General features: G+C 39.7%; 1 protein-coding gene across 8 annotated transcripts in view; it reads left to right on the forward strand.

The window, feature by feature from the left end:
* TFDP2 (transcription factor Dp-2) overlaps positions 1–6957 on the forward strand; it is a 110095-nt gene extending 103138 nt beyond the window's left edge. For all 8 annotated transcript variants that reach the window (XM_040348792.1, XM_040348789.1, XM_040348791.1 and 5 more), the window contains 2 exons: positions 2252–2354; positions 5183–6957. In XM_040348792.1, the coding sequence (XP_040204726.1) occupies positions 2252–2354; positions 5183–5342 (263 nt within the window). In that variant the 3' untranslated portion in view covers positions 5343–6957. The remainder of the gene's footprint in view (positions 1–2251; positions 2355–5182) is intronic.
* Positions 6958–13388: the final 6431 nt, after the last annotated feature.

Below are 13388 nucleotides of genomic sequence, written 5' to 3' on the forward strand. Positions count from 1 at the left end.
GGCAGAGAAAACAAGCGCTTAGCAGGTGCTTAGACATAGCTCAGCCTGAGCCATTGTAGGCATACCTCTGTAAGTTCTCAATCTATGTGCTCAAACAGAAATAGCCCTCCCCAAAAAAATTGAAAGTGCAGAATTACATTTAATGAATAATATATATATATATATATATATATATATATATATATATATATATATATATATATATATATATATATATATAACTAAAATAATATAAATAAAAAGATGCCCAGGAAGCCGTAGCAGGGCCCTGACAGCATTGTCCTATGGGACATCATGTTATAGCGTCAATCCACATAAAAGGTTCTTTTTGTTCAGTTATTGCATTTATAAACTGTGAAGTTCATTGCATGCAGAAGTACTGTTGAAACCTATACATTTTATGAAACGTTTCTAGCCGTTCCTATAAATAGGCATGCAACTAGGTCCTCTATGAGAAATAAACCCTTGATTCTAATAGTATTACATGCATTTGGTAGTGAAAAACACAGCAGCCCTTATTTGTAATTGAAGGGTTTGTTCCCTATAATAACATTTCGTAGAAAATGAATTGGAGGCTTCACAGCAATTCCTGTTGCAGCAGCTGTGATGTAGAGTGGAGCAGAGCCTCTCATATCGGCAGATGTTTTGGTATGCGTTTATTACAGACTAGGCCAAGGCCAGTCATTTCTCACAACAATTTGCTAACTGCTTGAGATCTTCCCACTACCATCCAGGAGATTTCAGGGAAGTTTCCCTTGGAAGCCATTTGTCATTGGCTCTTATTATGACGTTCCACATTGTCAAGGCCTTGCTGAACAGTACAACAGATTTTAACTTTAATAGCTCGCTCTATTTGGAATGACATAGGTGACTGATAAGAGGACAGTTATAAAGACAAATCTGACAAATATGGGGCTACATCTGCCGACCTACAAGAAAGCTCATTAACCTGCTGTCCCTGGGTTCAATACTTCCTCAATCGCTCACCAGTAGGGGATGCAATGGCATCCTCTATATTCTCAAAGTATAGGTTAGGTTAGTTGGGACTATTCCACGGAAATGTTTCATTTGTCATTTAAGTACATTGGAGTAATACTCCAATATTGCTTACACAATGCACCCCATAGGCTATGAGCAGTACTGCAGGCTGTTAGGATGAATAATAGAGGTCAGAGGTTCCTTCTCATGCATGGCCAGATTCAGGAAGAGCGAAAACGTAATTGGATTGTAACATAAGGAATGCCAAGTGCCCTAATACTCAGCAGTTTTTATTGACACTTCTGTCATCCCAGAATGAAAAATTTGCCCATGAACACCATGCGGCCACCAGAGAGATTTATTACCTTCCTGTATCTGATCTATGAGCACACTAGTCCTGTGGCTGAAGATGTAGGAACAGCCAGTGAATAGGGACCATTTGATTGGCTTTAACTGTCCTATACATTAATTAGGATCTCAAATACAACGCATTTAGTCTGCCACTTTCTGTAAACTAACCTATTTAGGGCCCTATGTATCAATGTCTTTGGAATTTTAGTTGCTTCCCCCACCATCAATCAGTGTCAGGCCTGTTCTAACAGTTTAAATCTGATTAATAGATAGAAAGTAACTGCAGGTTTTAGAAAGCATGCATTGGTACATAAAGCTGATAGTAATGGTATAGCTGGACAAGACCTCCAAAAACTGCCTGTCACCCTTTTGGTTGTAACATTTTAATAAAACTTTGGCAGCATTTTTGCATTGACATGTAGGAACCCCATGCATGCAGTTGTGCTGTTGGTGTTCATCAAGTGATTCCACTACTATAAGATTCCTAAAGCTACTGCCATGCCATCTTGCAGATAAAGTGATAGAATTTTTTGTAGAAATGTATTCAAAACTATATTTTTAAACTTTTTGATTTGCATACCCCTCAATTTCTTTTTACTGTGTTCCATTATAGAAACTGTTGTAGGTGTTCTGGACCGTTGTCACCCAAACAGGTGGCTCCATTGGAAGATTTCCACTTGCCTCCTGTGCTTGTGACAGCTGTATAATTGGGATCTCCCATCACTTTCTGTCACAGTGGCAATGGTCACCAGGACACATAGAAATGGGTAAATCTGCTCAGCAGAGACCCAGAATAAAAAGGCAGGGAAGCAAATCTTTGTCTGAAAATATGTTTTTAAAAAAAAAACGTATTTTGACTTTATAATTTAAATGTTTCCGGTTTGAAGATTTCTGATATGCACTGTATTTCTTTGTGTAACAGAGATGGCCACAGGAAACTCTTGGGTGGAACAAGGTCTTAATTTCAATGCATCACAGTGTTCTTCAGTGCCTGCTGCGGGTTCTACCACCTATTCACAGACAAGGTATGAATAAATCCCATTTAGTGTTTTAGGAGTCCAAATCTTTGGTAAGCTAGAATTTGAATCTTCTGTCTAAAAAAATAAAAAATGGGTCATCTCTGTGCGGTAACATGACCTTCCACCTCTCTCCTCCTGAGGGCTACAGTGGGAGGGGCTGAGATCCTCGTCTAACGGGAGATCACTTGACTGCTGTGCTGTCCGCTCAGCCCCCCCAGCTGTAGCCCTTAGATCGGGGGAGGAGAGCGGCACGAGGTTCAGTGATCTGAAAAATTTAGCTGCATCAATTTAAACAAACCTTTACACTGTGTAGTATACCTTGGTATAACAGAGGGGCTGGCAGTAATGGGGAGGGGCGTGGAGGAGATCGCTCACACACAGGAGTTGAGAGGGAGGAGAGACTGCGGGATGATGGAGGCATGTAAACCGACTACGGCAATCATGAATCGGCAGCCTTAATTACTATGGTCAGTTTACATAAGGGGGACACAGGAACAGACAGGATCAACCAGTTTTTTTACAACATAGAAAGGTAGAGATTAGACAGCACAAGCACTATGCTGTTTAACCTCATTAAAGAAACAGGATCTTTTACAGCAGCAGCTTTAATAGCCTCTGTATTTATGCAACAATTCATGACTGTCATTTTGATAGCCAGGAGTTGCCGGAAAATGCAAGGATGGGGGAAGCGTCACTGGGGTGCTCACAAATTCCACAGCTGATTAAACCTATTTCCCTTCTCATGGCATTCTGAAGAGATAATGATCATCTCTGTAAACATATTGGTTTACTGTTAGAAATGAGTTTAGACCACTTGTGACACTCCATCCCATGCCATAGACCTCAAACCCCCCCCCCCCCACGGGAACACTGAGAAGAGGTAAGTATTGGCTTGGTCATTTAGAGAGATTTTCAAAATTGCTATTAGTGAAAATTATTGCTTTCAACATTGGATTCATTAATTTTCTCCCCCAAAGTGTACTTTACCTCTAAATGAATGAATCCTTATCAAAGCTTCAGATTGAGTACACAAGTTCCTGTCTGATGGTAACATTCAATTTTACAAGTGCTTGGCCCTCCTTGATTAAATATAAATTGATTGACTTATTTAGAAATTTATCATTTTGCTAAATTTAAAAGCGACTTAAGACAAGTTTCAGATTCAGATTGAAGACAAGTTTAGGGCTACTGGCTCTTGACTGCCTGGATGATTTATTTAAACTTCAAGGGAACAGGAAGGTTTAGTATAAGTTCACCTTTGTAAAAAGGCCTTCAAAGCATTGCTGATAGCGGGTGCAATGCAGGACTCCTGCAGACTGTCTGTGTAAGCTGTCTGCTCGTACCTCATACAGGCAGGTAGTTACACACTGCCTCAATTAACCACCTAGAGCGCTAAACATATCCCTGGCAGTTCATTGAGAACTAGAAGCCAACAGCGGCAAAAGCTGTTGGTACTTGTAGTTATTCCATTCACAGAACTCTGTGAATTAATGATGTGACCAGGTGGGTGGAGCGCCGCACAGACACTTTTTTTAATTTTTGACAGTGATTGCAGGGAGATGATCCCCCCCCCCCACTTACTGTTACAACAGGGGGATCCAAGGGTAGGGGATGGTGCGGGGGGCTGCTGTATCTGTAACACGTTGCATGGTACACCCTTTATATGGGTGTAATATGTTATGAAAGGTGAACTTATCCGTTAAGAAGTACTACAATACCAAAAGACACTTTTGTGTGGTCTAGCGTTCCCTGTAGTTTAGCAGATTTATTCAATGCTGTAGCACATGGCTATTTTAACAGGAAGCGTTACTCAGGCTTCCCATTGTACAACTTATCGAAAAAAAATTGCGTTGGGTGGAGATCAGTTAAGGACTAGAAAGAAAAAAAGATGTGGAAATTCCCTTACATTTAGGCATTGAAAGTGTCTGTAATTGTTTGGTGTGGTTTGCTCCAAGGGATAATGAATTTGCACATGGGATACAGAGAATATGGGACAACATTTGGATTAGTTTGCAGTTACTGCACATATGCAAATGCAGACAGAATGGGCTTTTTTGGAAGGGAAAAATTAATTGCCTCTTTTTCCATCAAAGCATAATGCTGTGGGCAGCATATTAGAGAGTCGGGCCACTACTCTCATACAATGCAGCAGGATTGGTATTCAGCAGTCCCCTATCCTCCCCTGCACCAGTTAGCAGCACTGTTCAGGAAGCTAGAGTGCTGTTGAATAGAGCCGTGTGCAGCTGTTATTTCAGACTGCTGGAGACCCAGGCCACTGCTTGAGTGTGAGAGTAGTGTCTGGGACTCCTGTATTCTCAATGTATTAGAACAGGGTTCTTCAAACTTTTTAAACAAAGGGCCAATTTACTGTCCTTCAGACTTTATGGGGGCCGGACTGTGGCCTTTGGGAGTAGAAAATGGCCAAATGTCGGTAGAAGTAAACCATGCCCCATCATTGGTTTTAGTGGAAGGAATAGTGCCCTATTGTTTTATATCAGTGGGAGCAATAGCACACCATCCTTGCTATCAGTGGATGGAATAGTGCCCCATCATTAGTGTCAGTTGTGGATGAAATATTGCCCCAAGGGCTGGATAGAGGCAAGCAAAGGGCCACATCCGGCCACAGTTTGGAGACCACTGTATTAGAACATCAATTAAGTGGTAACTGCTGAAAGACTGGATCCACTTGACAACAAATTCCTCACATTAATGTTTTTACTTTATTGCTGACTAGACTAACTTCTTAAATGAACTTTTGATTTTGTCCTTTTTGTAGACTGTTCTCTCAGTTTCCCATTTTGTTTATTGCTTTTCTTCCTTGCATCTCCACACAGCATGAATACAGGATTATTTTTCGACACGGAAGTATCTCTCACAAACAGCAGCCACCACTCCAGTTCAGGAACATCCCATTACACGGAATCCCGGGGGGAAACCCCCTGCTCATTTGATGATGATGAGGATGATGAAGATGATTCTTCCTCTCTGGAGTAACATGGTTTTATGGTGTGCACACGGGTGAAGCTATATGTAAGTGTGTGCTCCTAGTCTAGTCTTCCAGAGAAATTTCGATGAATCCCATCGAGATCAAAGACAATGTTCTATAAAGAGAAGCAGTGGATGCAGTCATATGTGCAGAGTACTTCAAGATGGCCTCTTGATTGCCAAGCAATGTTCAGATCGCACCGGCAACCATGTTTAGTTTTGTTTGTTGAGCTGAATCTAAGAGGATCACATGCAGGGTATTTGAAGTGATCTATTTCCACTGCTCCTGAGATAGGACTGCTGCAGCAATGACTTATTCAACTCCTATCACAAGCCTAAGGCCACTCCAGTGATACGGAACATCTAGATACATTAGGCAAGATGCCTTTTAATGACTTGTGGAACACATGCTGCTATGTACGGAATGCTGCAGAAATGGGGGGAAGCATATTTCTGTCTGTCAGACCGATTGCCGAAAACACAAGGACTTAAAGTTTTAGGATCATCCTTGTTGATGTTCAAAAGGGAAGATTATGCTGCCATGGCAAATTATATTGACAGTTGTTTTTTTTCCTAATTGTGTAAAGATAGAATTTCAGTTTATTTTTATTTTATTTTGGGGTAAGTCCTCCCAAATATAATTCTGTTTTGTGCCGATATAGATGGATTGAATCACCCTTCAGCTTCTGATAACTTTATTCTCAACAGGGGTTCCATCCCCTACCAGCTGGGTCTTACAAGGAAAGCTTGCCCGGTATCCCGAGTGTTTTAAAAAGCCAAAAAATGAGGAATACATTTAATGCCAATGAATTCATTACGTTTTGGGAGGGCTTATCTTGTAATATTTCAACCATCTTACAACCAAAAGGTGGAAGCAAAACGCTTAAAACTCACTTATTCATCATTTTCAGCAATGTTGCATAGGTATCTTTACTATACAGTCATCTGCTAACAAATTTGGATTCTCTTTTTTTCCAATAAAATAAAGGGTGTGAGAGTGCATTTTGTCTATGTGGCACAAAACTGACGCAGCCATTTTGTGTGATGAGGCAGCGCTCAAGGGGAATACCAGAGCACTTCTGCATAAAGTTTGTCATTAGAGTGAACTGCTAGAGGGCATTCTCATAAACGAAGCACTGTGTCAAAGCTAAGCACCTTGTGAGAAGGCTGATAGAAGCATCCATTTCCAGACTCTTCCGCCTGGTTCCAGCATAGTGGTGCAATGAACAGATGCAGGTTTATTGCCATAGAACGAGCATATGAAAAAAGCCTTTTTGCACATATGTATTGGTCCGTGACAGGTTCCCATTAATACTGGGTGAGAATATACGTCATGGCTGCCTTTATTGTGACCTATAGATATCCTAAATTTAAATCCATCAAATGCCAGTCTTTGACGTCAATACTCAATGTGTATTGACCTTCCCATCTTGGATATTCAGACTGGAGATTTAGTTTGAAAGGCAGGTATAAGACATCTGAAATGCAAGATCTGCTTAACTTGCAATTTTCTGGCTGCTGTACCAGTATAGTTTTTCATGTGATGCTTGTTTTTTTTTTTTTTGTATAAGTTACATGGGCGGCAAGAGGTTAAAGTGAAATTAAACTTTTTGTTTCAATCAAATTGACTCCCAGGGGGTTTATGTCATATTGTGCTAATATGCACTACATACTAGCACATTATGACAGATCTACCTGTCAAATGATGCCCTTCAGTGTTGCACTGTTGGCACTCTTGCTGGTTCCAGGAGCTACCATCTTCTCTTGGAATTTCATCCAGGTTCCGTCTGTTCGGCTGCTTGAATGGCCAAGCTGCAATGACATCACTCCCGCACATGCGCATGGGAGTCGCATTATCAAGGCACATAGCAGTGTCATAATTGTACTCTGAGTGGTGAATGCGCAGCTCAGTGTACAATACAGGACAGGCGCAGGTAAGAATTTATGACAGATGAGACTTATAGGGTCTTTTCTGTCATAAAAACCTACCTGGCAGCAATATTTTAAAAACGTTAGTTTAATTCTGTTTTAGGACTTGTGCCGATGGGCTGGTATTGCTCACTTTCAGGTTTATTCAGTTCATATTTGTATAAGTTTGAGATGCGTTTGAGATTAATTAGAGTACAATAACAGGTGTGTTTTGACCTGCATTTGTCCTCCTCCTAAGCTGAATTCCCTTTTTTCTTGTATGGAAAGAAAAGTGGTTCTAAAGTCCATAAAATAAAATTTACACAGGTCCTAACTAAAGCTAACTTTACCCAGAGTCGGATATTGCAGTGTGACATTTTCGGATTAATTTTGTTGCCACACTTTTATAGGGATAAAAAAATAAGATGTATAGATTTTTTATATATATATATATATATATATATATATATATATATATATATATATATATATATATATATATATATATATATGTATGTTAGAGACATGTATATCCCTATCTATATAAAATCTCCTTGCCCATTAAAGCAGTGATTTGGTTGAAATCTTGTACCCAATTCTATATTGTTTCTGCTAGCTGTGCAGAGAAAGGCTTACACCGTAATAGATTACTTGCATCCATGTGTACCCATACTGTCTAAAAATAATTTTTTTCAGTGGGTCAGTCATACTTTCCACAGCATAATGGTGGGATATTCTGTCACTAACATGGTACTAACAGGGAGTTTATCAATAACCCATTTAAATAAGTGACATTTCTAAGGTTGTAGTGGAGTTGCTTATCATTGTATTCCATAATTTTATCATTTTATATCACAAACCTGCTGTAGCCTTATATTAATACGAATTTTACAAATTCCACATTTTCCATTTACCTCCCATAAAATAAAAATGTTATTTTCTGCAAGTTCATATGTTATATCAGTAGACTAATGGAAAGGATGGAGATTTGGTGCAGTGTCTAATTTTTTACATACACACCATGAGAGAAAGAGACGTAGTCACAGAGTTTTCTATGGGATTTTGAGGGGGCGAAAAGTCTCTTTGGGAGCAAATTTAATTTAGTTTTCCGTCCAGTCTGGGGTTTGCTTACCATTGCTGTCAAATTAGACTGTTCTGCACATTCGTTTTTCCATCTGACAGCACACTAAGGCCTAGTTTTACATATGCCTCGTATGATACAAGACAACCTGAAGATCACTGTGTAGAGTAGGCTTTTTATCAAACTTCCAAGCACTATAAGGAGCTCCTAAAGTAAATCCAGCATCAAAATAACAAGGAGGTGGCCATTACTGACTTTTAGTTGCCTGGCTGTTATTCTGTCAGGCTTCAGGGATTTAAGTCAGTGACTGAGAACAATGACACAGATAAGGACTCTGGACTTCATTATCAATTCTGTTATAGGTCAGTGAGTTAAGCTGGCCATAAATGGTTTGAAATTTGGCCAGTTCAGCGGAGACCAGCCGAATTTCTGCTAGAGAGAAGTCAATCTAACAATTGGTTCTTTTAAATAGCAATGTAGGATAATTCTTGTTCGATCAGCGCTGTTTTCTGATTGAGGAGTCCCTGCTGTCAAAATACAGTAGTTCAGCATTAAAGGATTGCTCCATCCACCTTAATTATGTGGATGTGGTAATCCATTTATTTTTCTTTTCTTTTTTTTTGATCAGCCGGCTGATCAAAAAGAAAAAAGATGAAACTATGGCCAGCTTTAAAAAGTATTGAAGCCAGTGTGTCTACATAACAGCCAGGCTCCTAGTTCCTTTATATTTAAAGCCCTTGAAGCAGTAAAGAAGCTTTCTAAACGTCTGTCGGCAGCTTGTTTAAAGCTACAGCCAGCACTCCCTTACGAAGGACGAGAAATGACCGTTGTCATTCTTGGCCTTCAATGTAGCTGCTTGGTACTTTCTGTAGACTTTATACATGCGTCCTGTACACGTGGCTCTTCGGATTAACATTTGCTAGCTGAAGCCGGTGTGAATTAAGCCTAAGCTTGATGTAAGACCTCGACTGTGCACTTCCATACTCAGAAACTGCTGCATGATCTCTTGAAAGTACACCATACTCAACCATGTATAGGTGAACTGAATCAAATGGAATAATTATCATATACGTTTGATTAAACTGCCGCAATGTGGAAGTTCTTCAGTCCTGTGGACACTGCATTAGTGATTTATTGCACTTTACCATTTATTTCTAAAGCACCAATGTGAGAAACTGTGTGCAGGCAATACATGTACATCCTCTATTTGCTTTCCCATCCAATATACAGATCTGCTGAATAATGCATGTCCGAGAATCTCTTCATAAAACAAGACACACAGCCCTGGCTTAACTAACATTGGAATCACCTGATTATATTAGTTTCTCGTTTTCAGTTTATGTAAATGAAACCTTCAACCAGATGGTTGGTTGACCATACATGGGCCAAGATTTAAAAATCTGATGATGCACACAATCATAACATTGTAGGCACATAAAGAAACGTTTAGAAATGAGAGATGGCATTAAAATTGATGTTCATACTTAAAGTATCATTCTCTGCAGATATATAATGTGTATGTGTGTGTATATGTATATATACACACACACATAGGCAATACAGTGGTTTGAAACATTGGACAGTTACTGCAAAGAATTCAAAGTGTGCATGATCAGAGCCAGCAACTGATAACTATAAACCACTAGGATTTGCTTTTAATGTTTAAAGATCCTAGCTACTATAGTTCAGACAATTGTGATCAATCATCTAAATAAAGGGCTCTGCGTCTAGAAAAAGTACAAGAGCCATTATTGTTGATCTTCCAGAAAATGCTAGCTGGCTAGCTTTTTTATTTCCAGACCCTGGAACTAGTATTTTCAGTATCAGGGGAGTAAAGACGGCCTCATGACCAGTTTCCTTTAGGACTGATTCAGATCTATGTGTTGCACTTTTTTCTGCAGCATGCGTACTGCTGTGCCTGTCACTTTGACTAGGAACCCAATGCGTTGACACAGTAATGGGTAGCGCACCCACACTTCCACGCACGTGCATTTTAATACATCAGTAGGAATTTTCATTAAATCTTTAAATACAAATTATCTTTATGTACAGTAACGTAGCTAGTAAATTGTCATTGGCAGTCTTGGGAGAATTCCTAACATACTCTTCTCCTCCCCTTCAATCATTGTCGTAGGGTCATTGAAGAGCAGGACCTTTTTATTTAAGGCTGGACATTTTAAAATATATATTTTTAGTCCTAGTTTAAAAGGCAAAAAACTCTAATTTCTTTTATAATCCAATGGGGTTATTTGTATCTATGAGATAAAAGTAGAACGTTTTAGTTGGATGAAGTCTTGTTTGTTCTCCGCAGCCTTGCCTCTCTCTATCCGCTGATAAATCATAAAGTTTTATTATACAAATTGCTTCTTGATCAAAGAAGTCCCCATAACAAATTTTTAAAGTGTATGTAAAGGCTTTTTTTTTTTTTAAATATTGGCTAACGTGAAGAGGGGTTAGACACACTGTCAAGTCTCCATTGCTGTCAGTGTCCCCTCTGGGAGGTTCTACCCCTCTTTGTCCTGATGACCATCCCAACACAGATAATGGAGGAAAAATCCTAATATTTTGTAATTTTATGAGAGCAAGAGGTGAGGGGAAATCGGGAACAAAGGTTCAGGTGACAACTTTTTAAGATTGAATTTCCTCGCTGTCGTATCCGCAAAACAGGAAGTAAAGGGAAATCTCCCCAGCAAATGCCTGATATGAGTTAAAGTGCATCTAAAAATGTGCTTTCTGAAGTGCAATCAAATTGGATGTCACTCTTTAGAGAGGAAAGCCAGTATGAATAAGCCCTTAAAACACGGATGCTCAACCTGTGTCCCTCCAGCTGCTGCAAAACTACAAGTCCCATGAGGCATTGCAAGGCTGACAGTTACAAACATGACTCTCAAAGGCAGAGGCATAATGGGACTTGTAGTTTTGCAACAGCTGAGGGCCACAGGTTTAGCACCCTTGCCTAAAAGTGTATCCATTGTCATTTTTTTCTAGTGGGTGGAGTGGGGAAGGATTCCCCCTCTCAGATTTTGCTGCTGTCAGGGGCTCTGTTGGAGAGATTTCCCTGCACTTCCTGTATAATACAGGAAGTGAGGACACGGACAGATATAAAACATACTTTTTAAGGGCTTATTTAATGTGTAGATGTGTACAGAATATAGTTTTTTTTTTTATACTCAATAGGGCCATACACACAGCTTTGTCTACAAACGCAAATGTTCACTGCGTTTATCAGTGAAGGATAAGAGTAGGATGCAGCCGGGGCTGTACAAATCTGCAGATTTTACACATGTAAATGTATATATGCACGTGCGTAAAGTCATCCGCATAATTGTACACATCTAAACGTGAGTAGAGTGTTTTACATAGGATCTTCTGGCAAGGCCCCGCATTCCGTGCAGAAAATATGCGTCACCAGGACAGGAAGGAAGGTGGAATGTCTTGAACAGAGCTTGGGGTAGCAGTAAATACAAAGTTTTGGCTATAGATACATCTAAAATCATTGTGTTTAGTTCCTCTTCAATGTTGGAATCGTACTGCCTACATTGAGCAGCACAGACTTTTTATTTTATTTTTTTTATTCCTACTCAGGCAGGTTGTGCTGAATTGTAATTTTTTTTTTTTTTTTTAAATGGATACATATAATGGGCTGTCACCTATACGAGCCAAACTGATTTCAGTTGAATACCAGGCCTCAACTGGCCACTATGGAAAAGGACACATTTCTTCCCTCCAATTTTCTTTTTAGTTGGGAGAAGTGATTTTTTTTTTTTTTTTTAACATTCTGTCCAAAGCAACTTTGCTTCTGTGCAGGTGACATAAGCTACATTTCTGCGTTGCTTGTGATCTTAAAGGGTTTTGCTTGTTTGAAATATTTCAATCTCTGCAGCGGTGTGATGATGTTTTATGGCCAGTGTGTGACAAATTGATGCTATTGACTCCATCGCTGGGGGGGGGTCGAGGTGAAAGTCTGACTGGTGGCTTGTATGGTAGTGAGGGGGGTTTGTTGTATTTAATGCTGTAAATGCTCATTATCTTTCCAAGAAATTGTGTACCATATGAAATGTTTATCTCAGTAAACATATTTTTGTTTTCACGTTTTCTGTTCATTATTGGAAACGATCATTACTCGTAACTAATTATGAAGAAAAAATCCAGCTTGGAGGCCATTTTTGCACTTTGATTTCCCAGCATTCAGCCCTACTCACCAAAAAAGGGACCCAATTTAAAAGCTGCCCTCATACATTAGTCTGTATTTTTCTTTTCATAGCTGCTAATCTATATTTTTTAAGTACGGTACACACTGCCGCGGGTTGGGATCTGACTTGTGAGACCCCAAGTCATGTGACGCTTGAAATCCCATGTTGGTCAATGAGAGCTGTCTTAATTGGCACTACTAAAGTCACTCCAACTTCAGAAAAGGTTCCTGTACTACTTCAAGGCGACTTCTATCTGACTTGAATGGAGAAATGTCATCAGCACAACAACAATTCCTCAGAAGGGTCCAAAGCTTTATTTACATGGTCACAAGGTACACATACAGCAATGTTTCGGAGCTACGCAGGGCCCCTTCGTCAGGCAACTTGTGCCCATAGACTTTAATGGAAGTTGCCTCCAAGTCAGCTCCTCATCCTAATTGATATGATTTGGATCCAACATTACAGGAAGATTGCATGGGCATTCAATTAAGTTGCACTGTAAGTCTTGTGACTTTTAGGTCGCGGCACTGAACTGAGCCTAAAGTGAATCTACATTGCTTCTGAGCACCACAAGCCAAAAAGCTATTTAATTCTTCTTTAATATTCAAAGCAAACTCATCCATCCATGTTTTTTTGCTGAGAAATCACTTTGAAAAACACATCCTAGCATTTCTGAACGTGGCCATCTTGAGTAAGGGCAGATGATTCCTATCCATTTCCTTCCTGGAATTCATGTGCCCTTAGCCCAGGCATGCAGACAGGAGGGTGTTATTGGCTGAGAAAATCCCTCCTGAAGACCCCTGGGATGTATGTTTTGTGAGTGCACGAGTACCTGTGTATTGTGACTTTTGTAAGTACCTGAGTATTGTGAGT

Source organism: Rana temporaria, chromosome 4 (assembly GCF_905171775.1).
Source record: "Rana temporaria chromosome 4, aRanTem1.1, whole genome shotgun sequence".
In the NCBI taxonomy this organism is placed as follows: domain Eukaryota; kingdom Metazoa; phylum Chordata; class Amphibia; order Anura; family Ranidae; genus Rana; species Rana temporaria.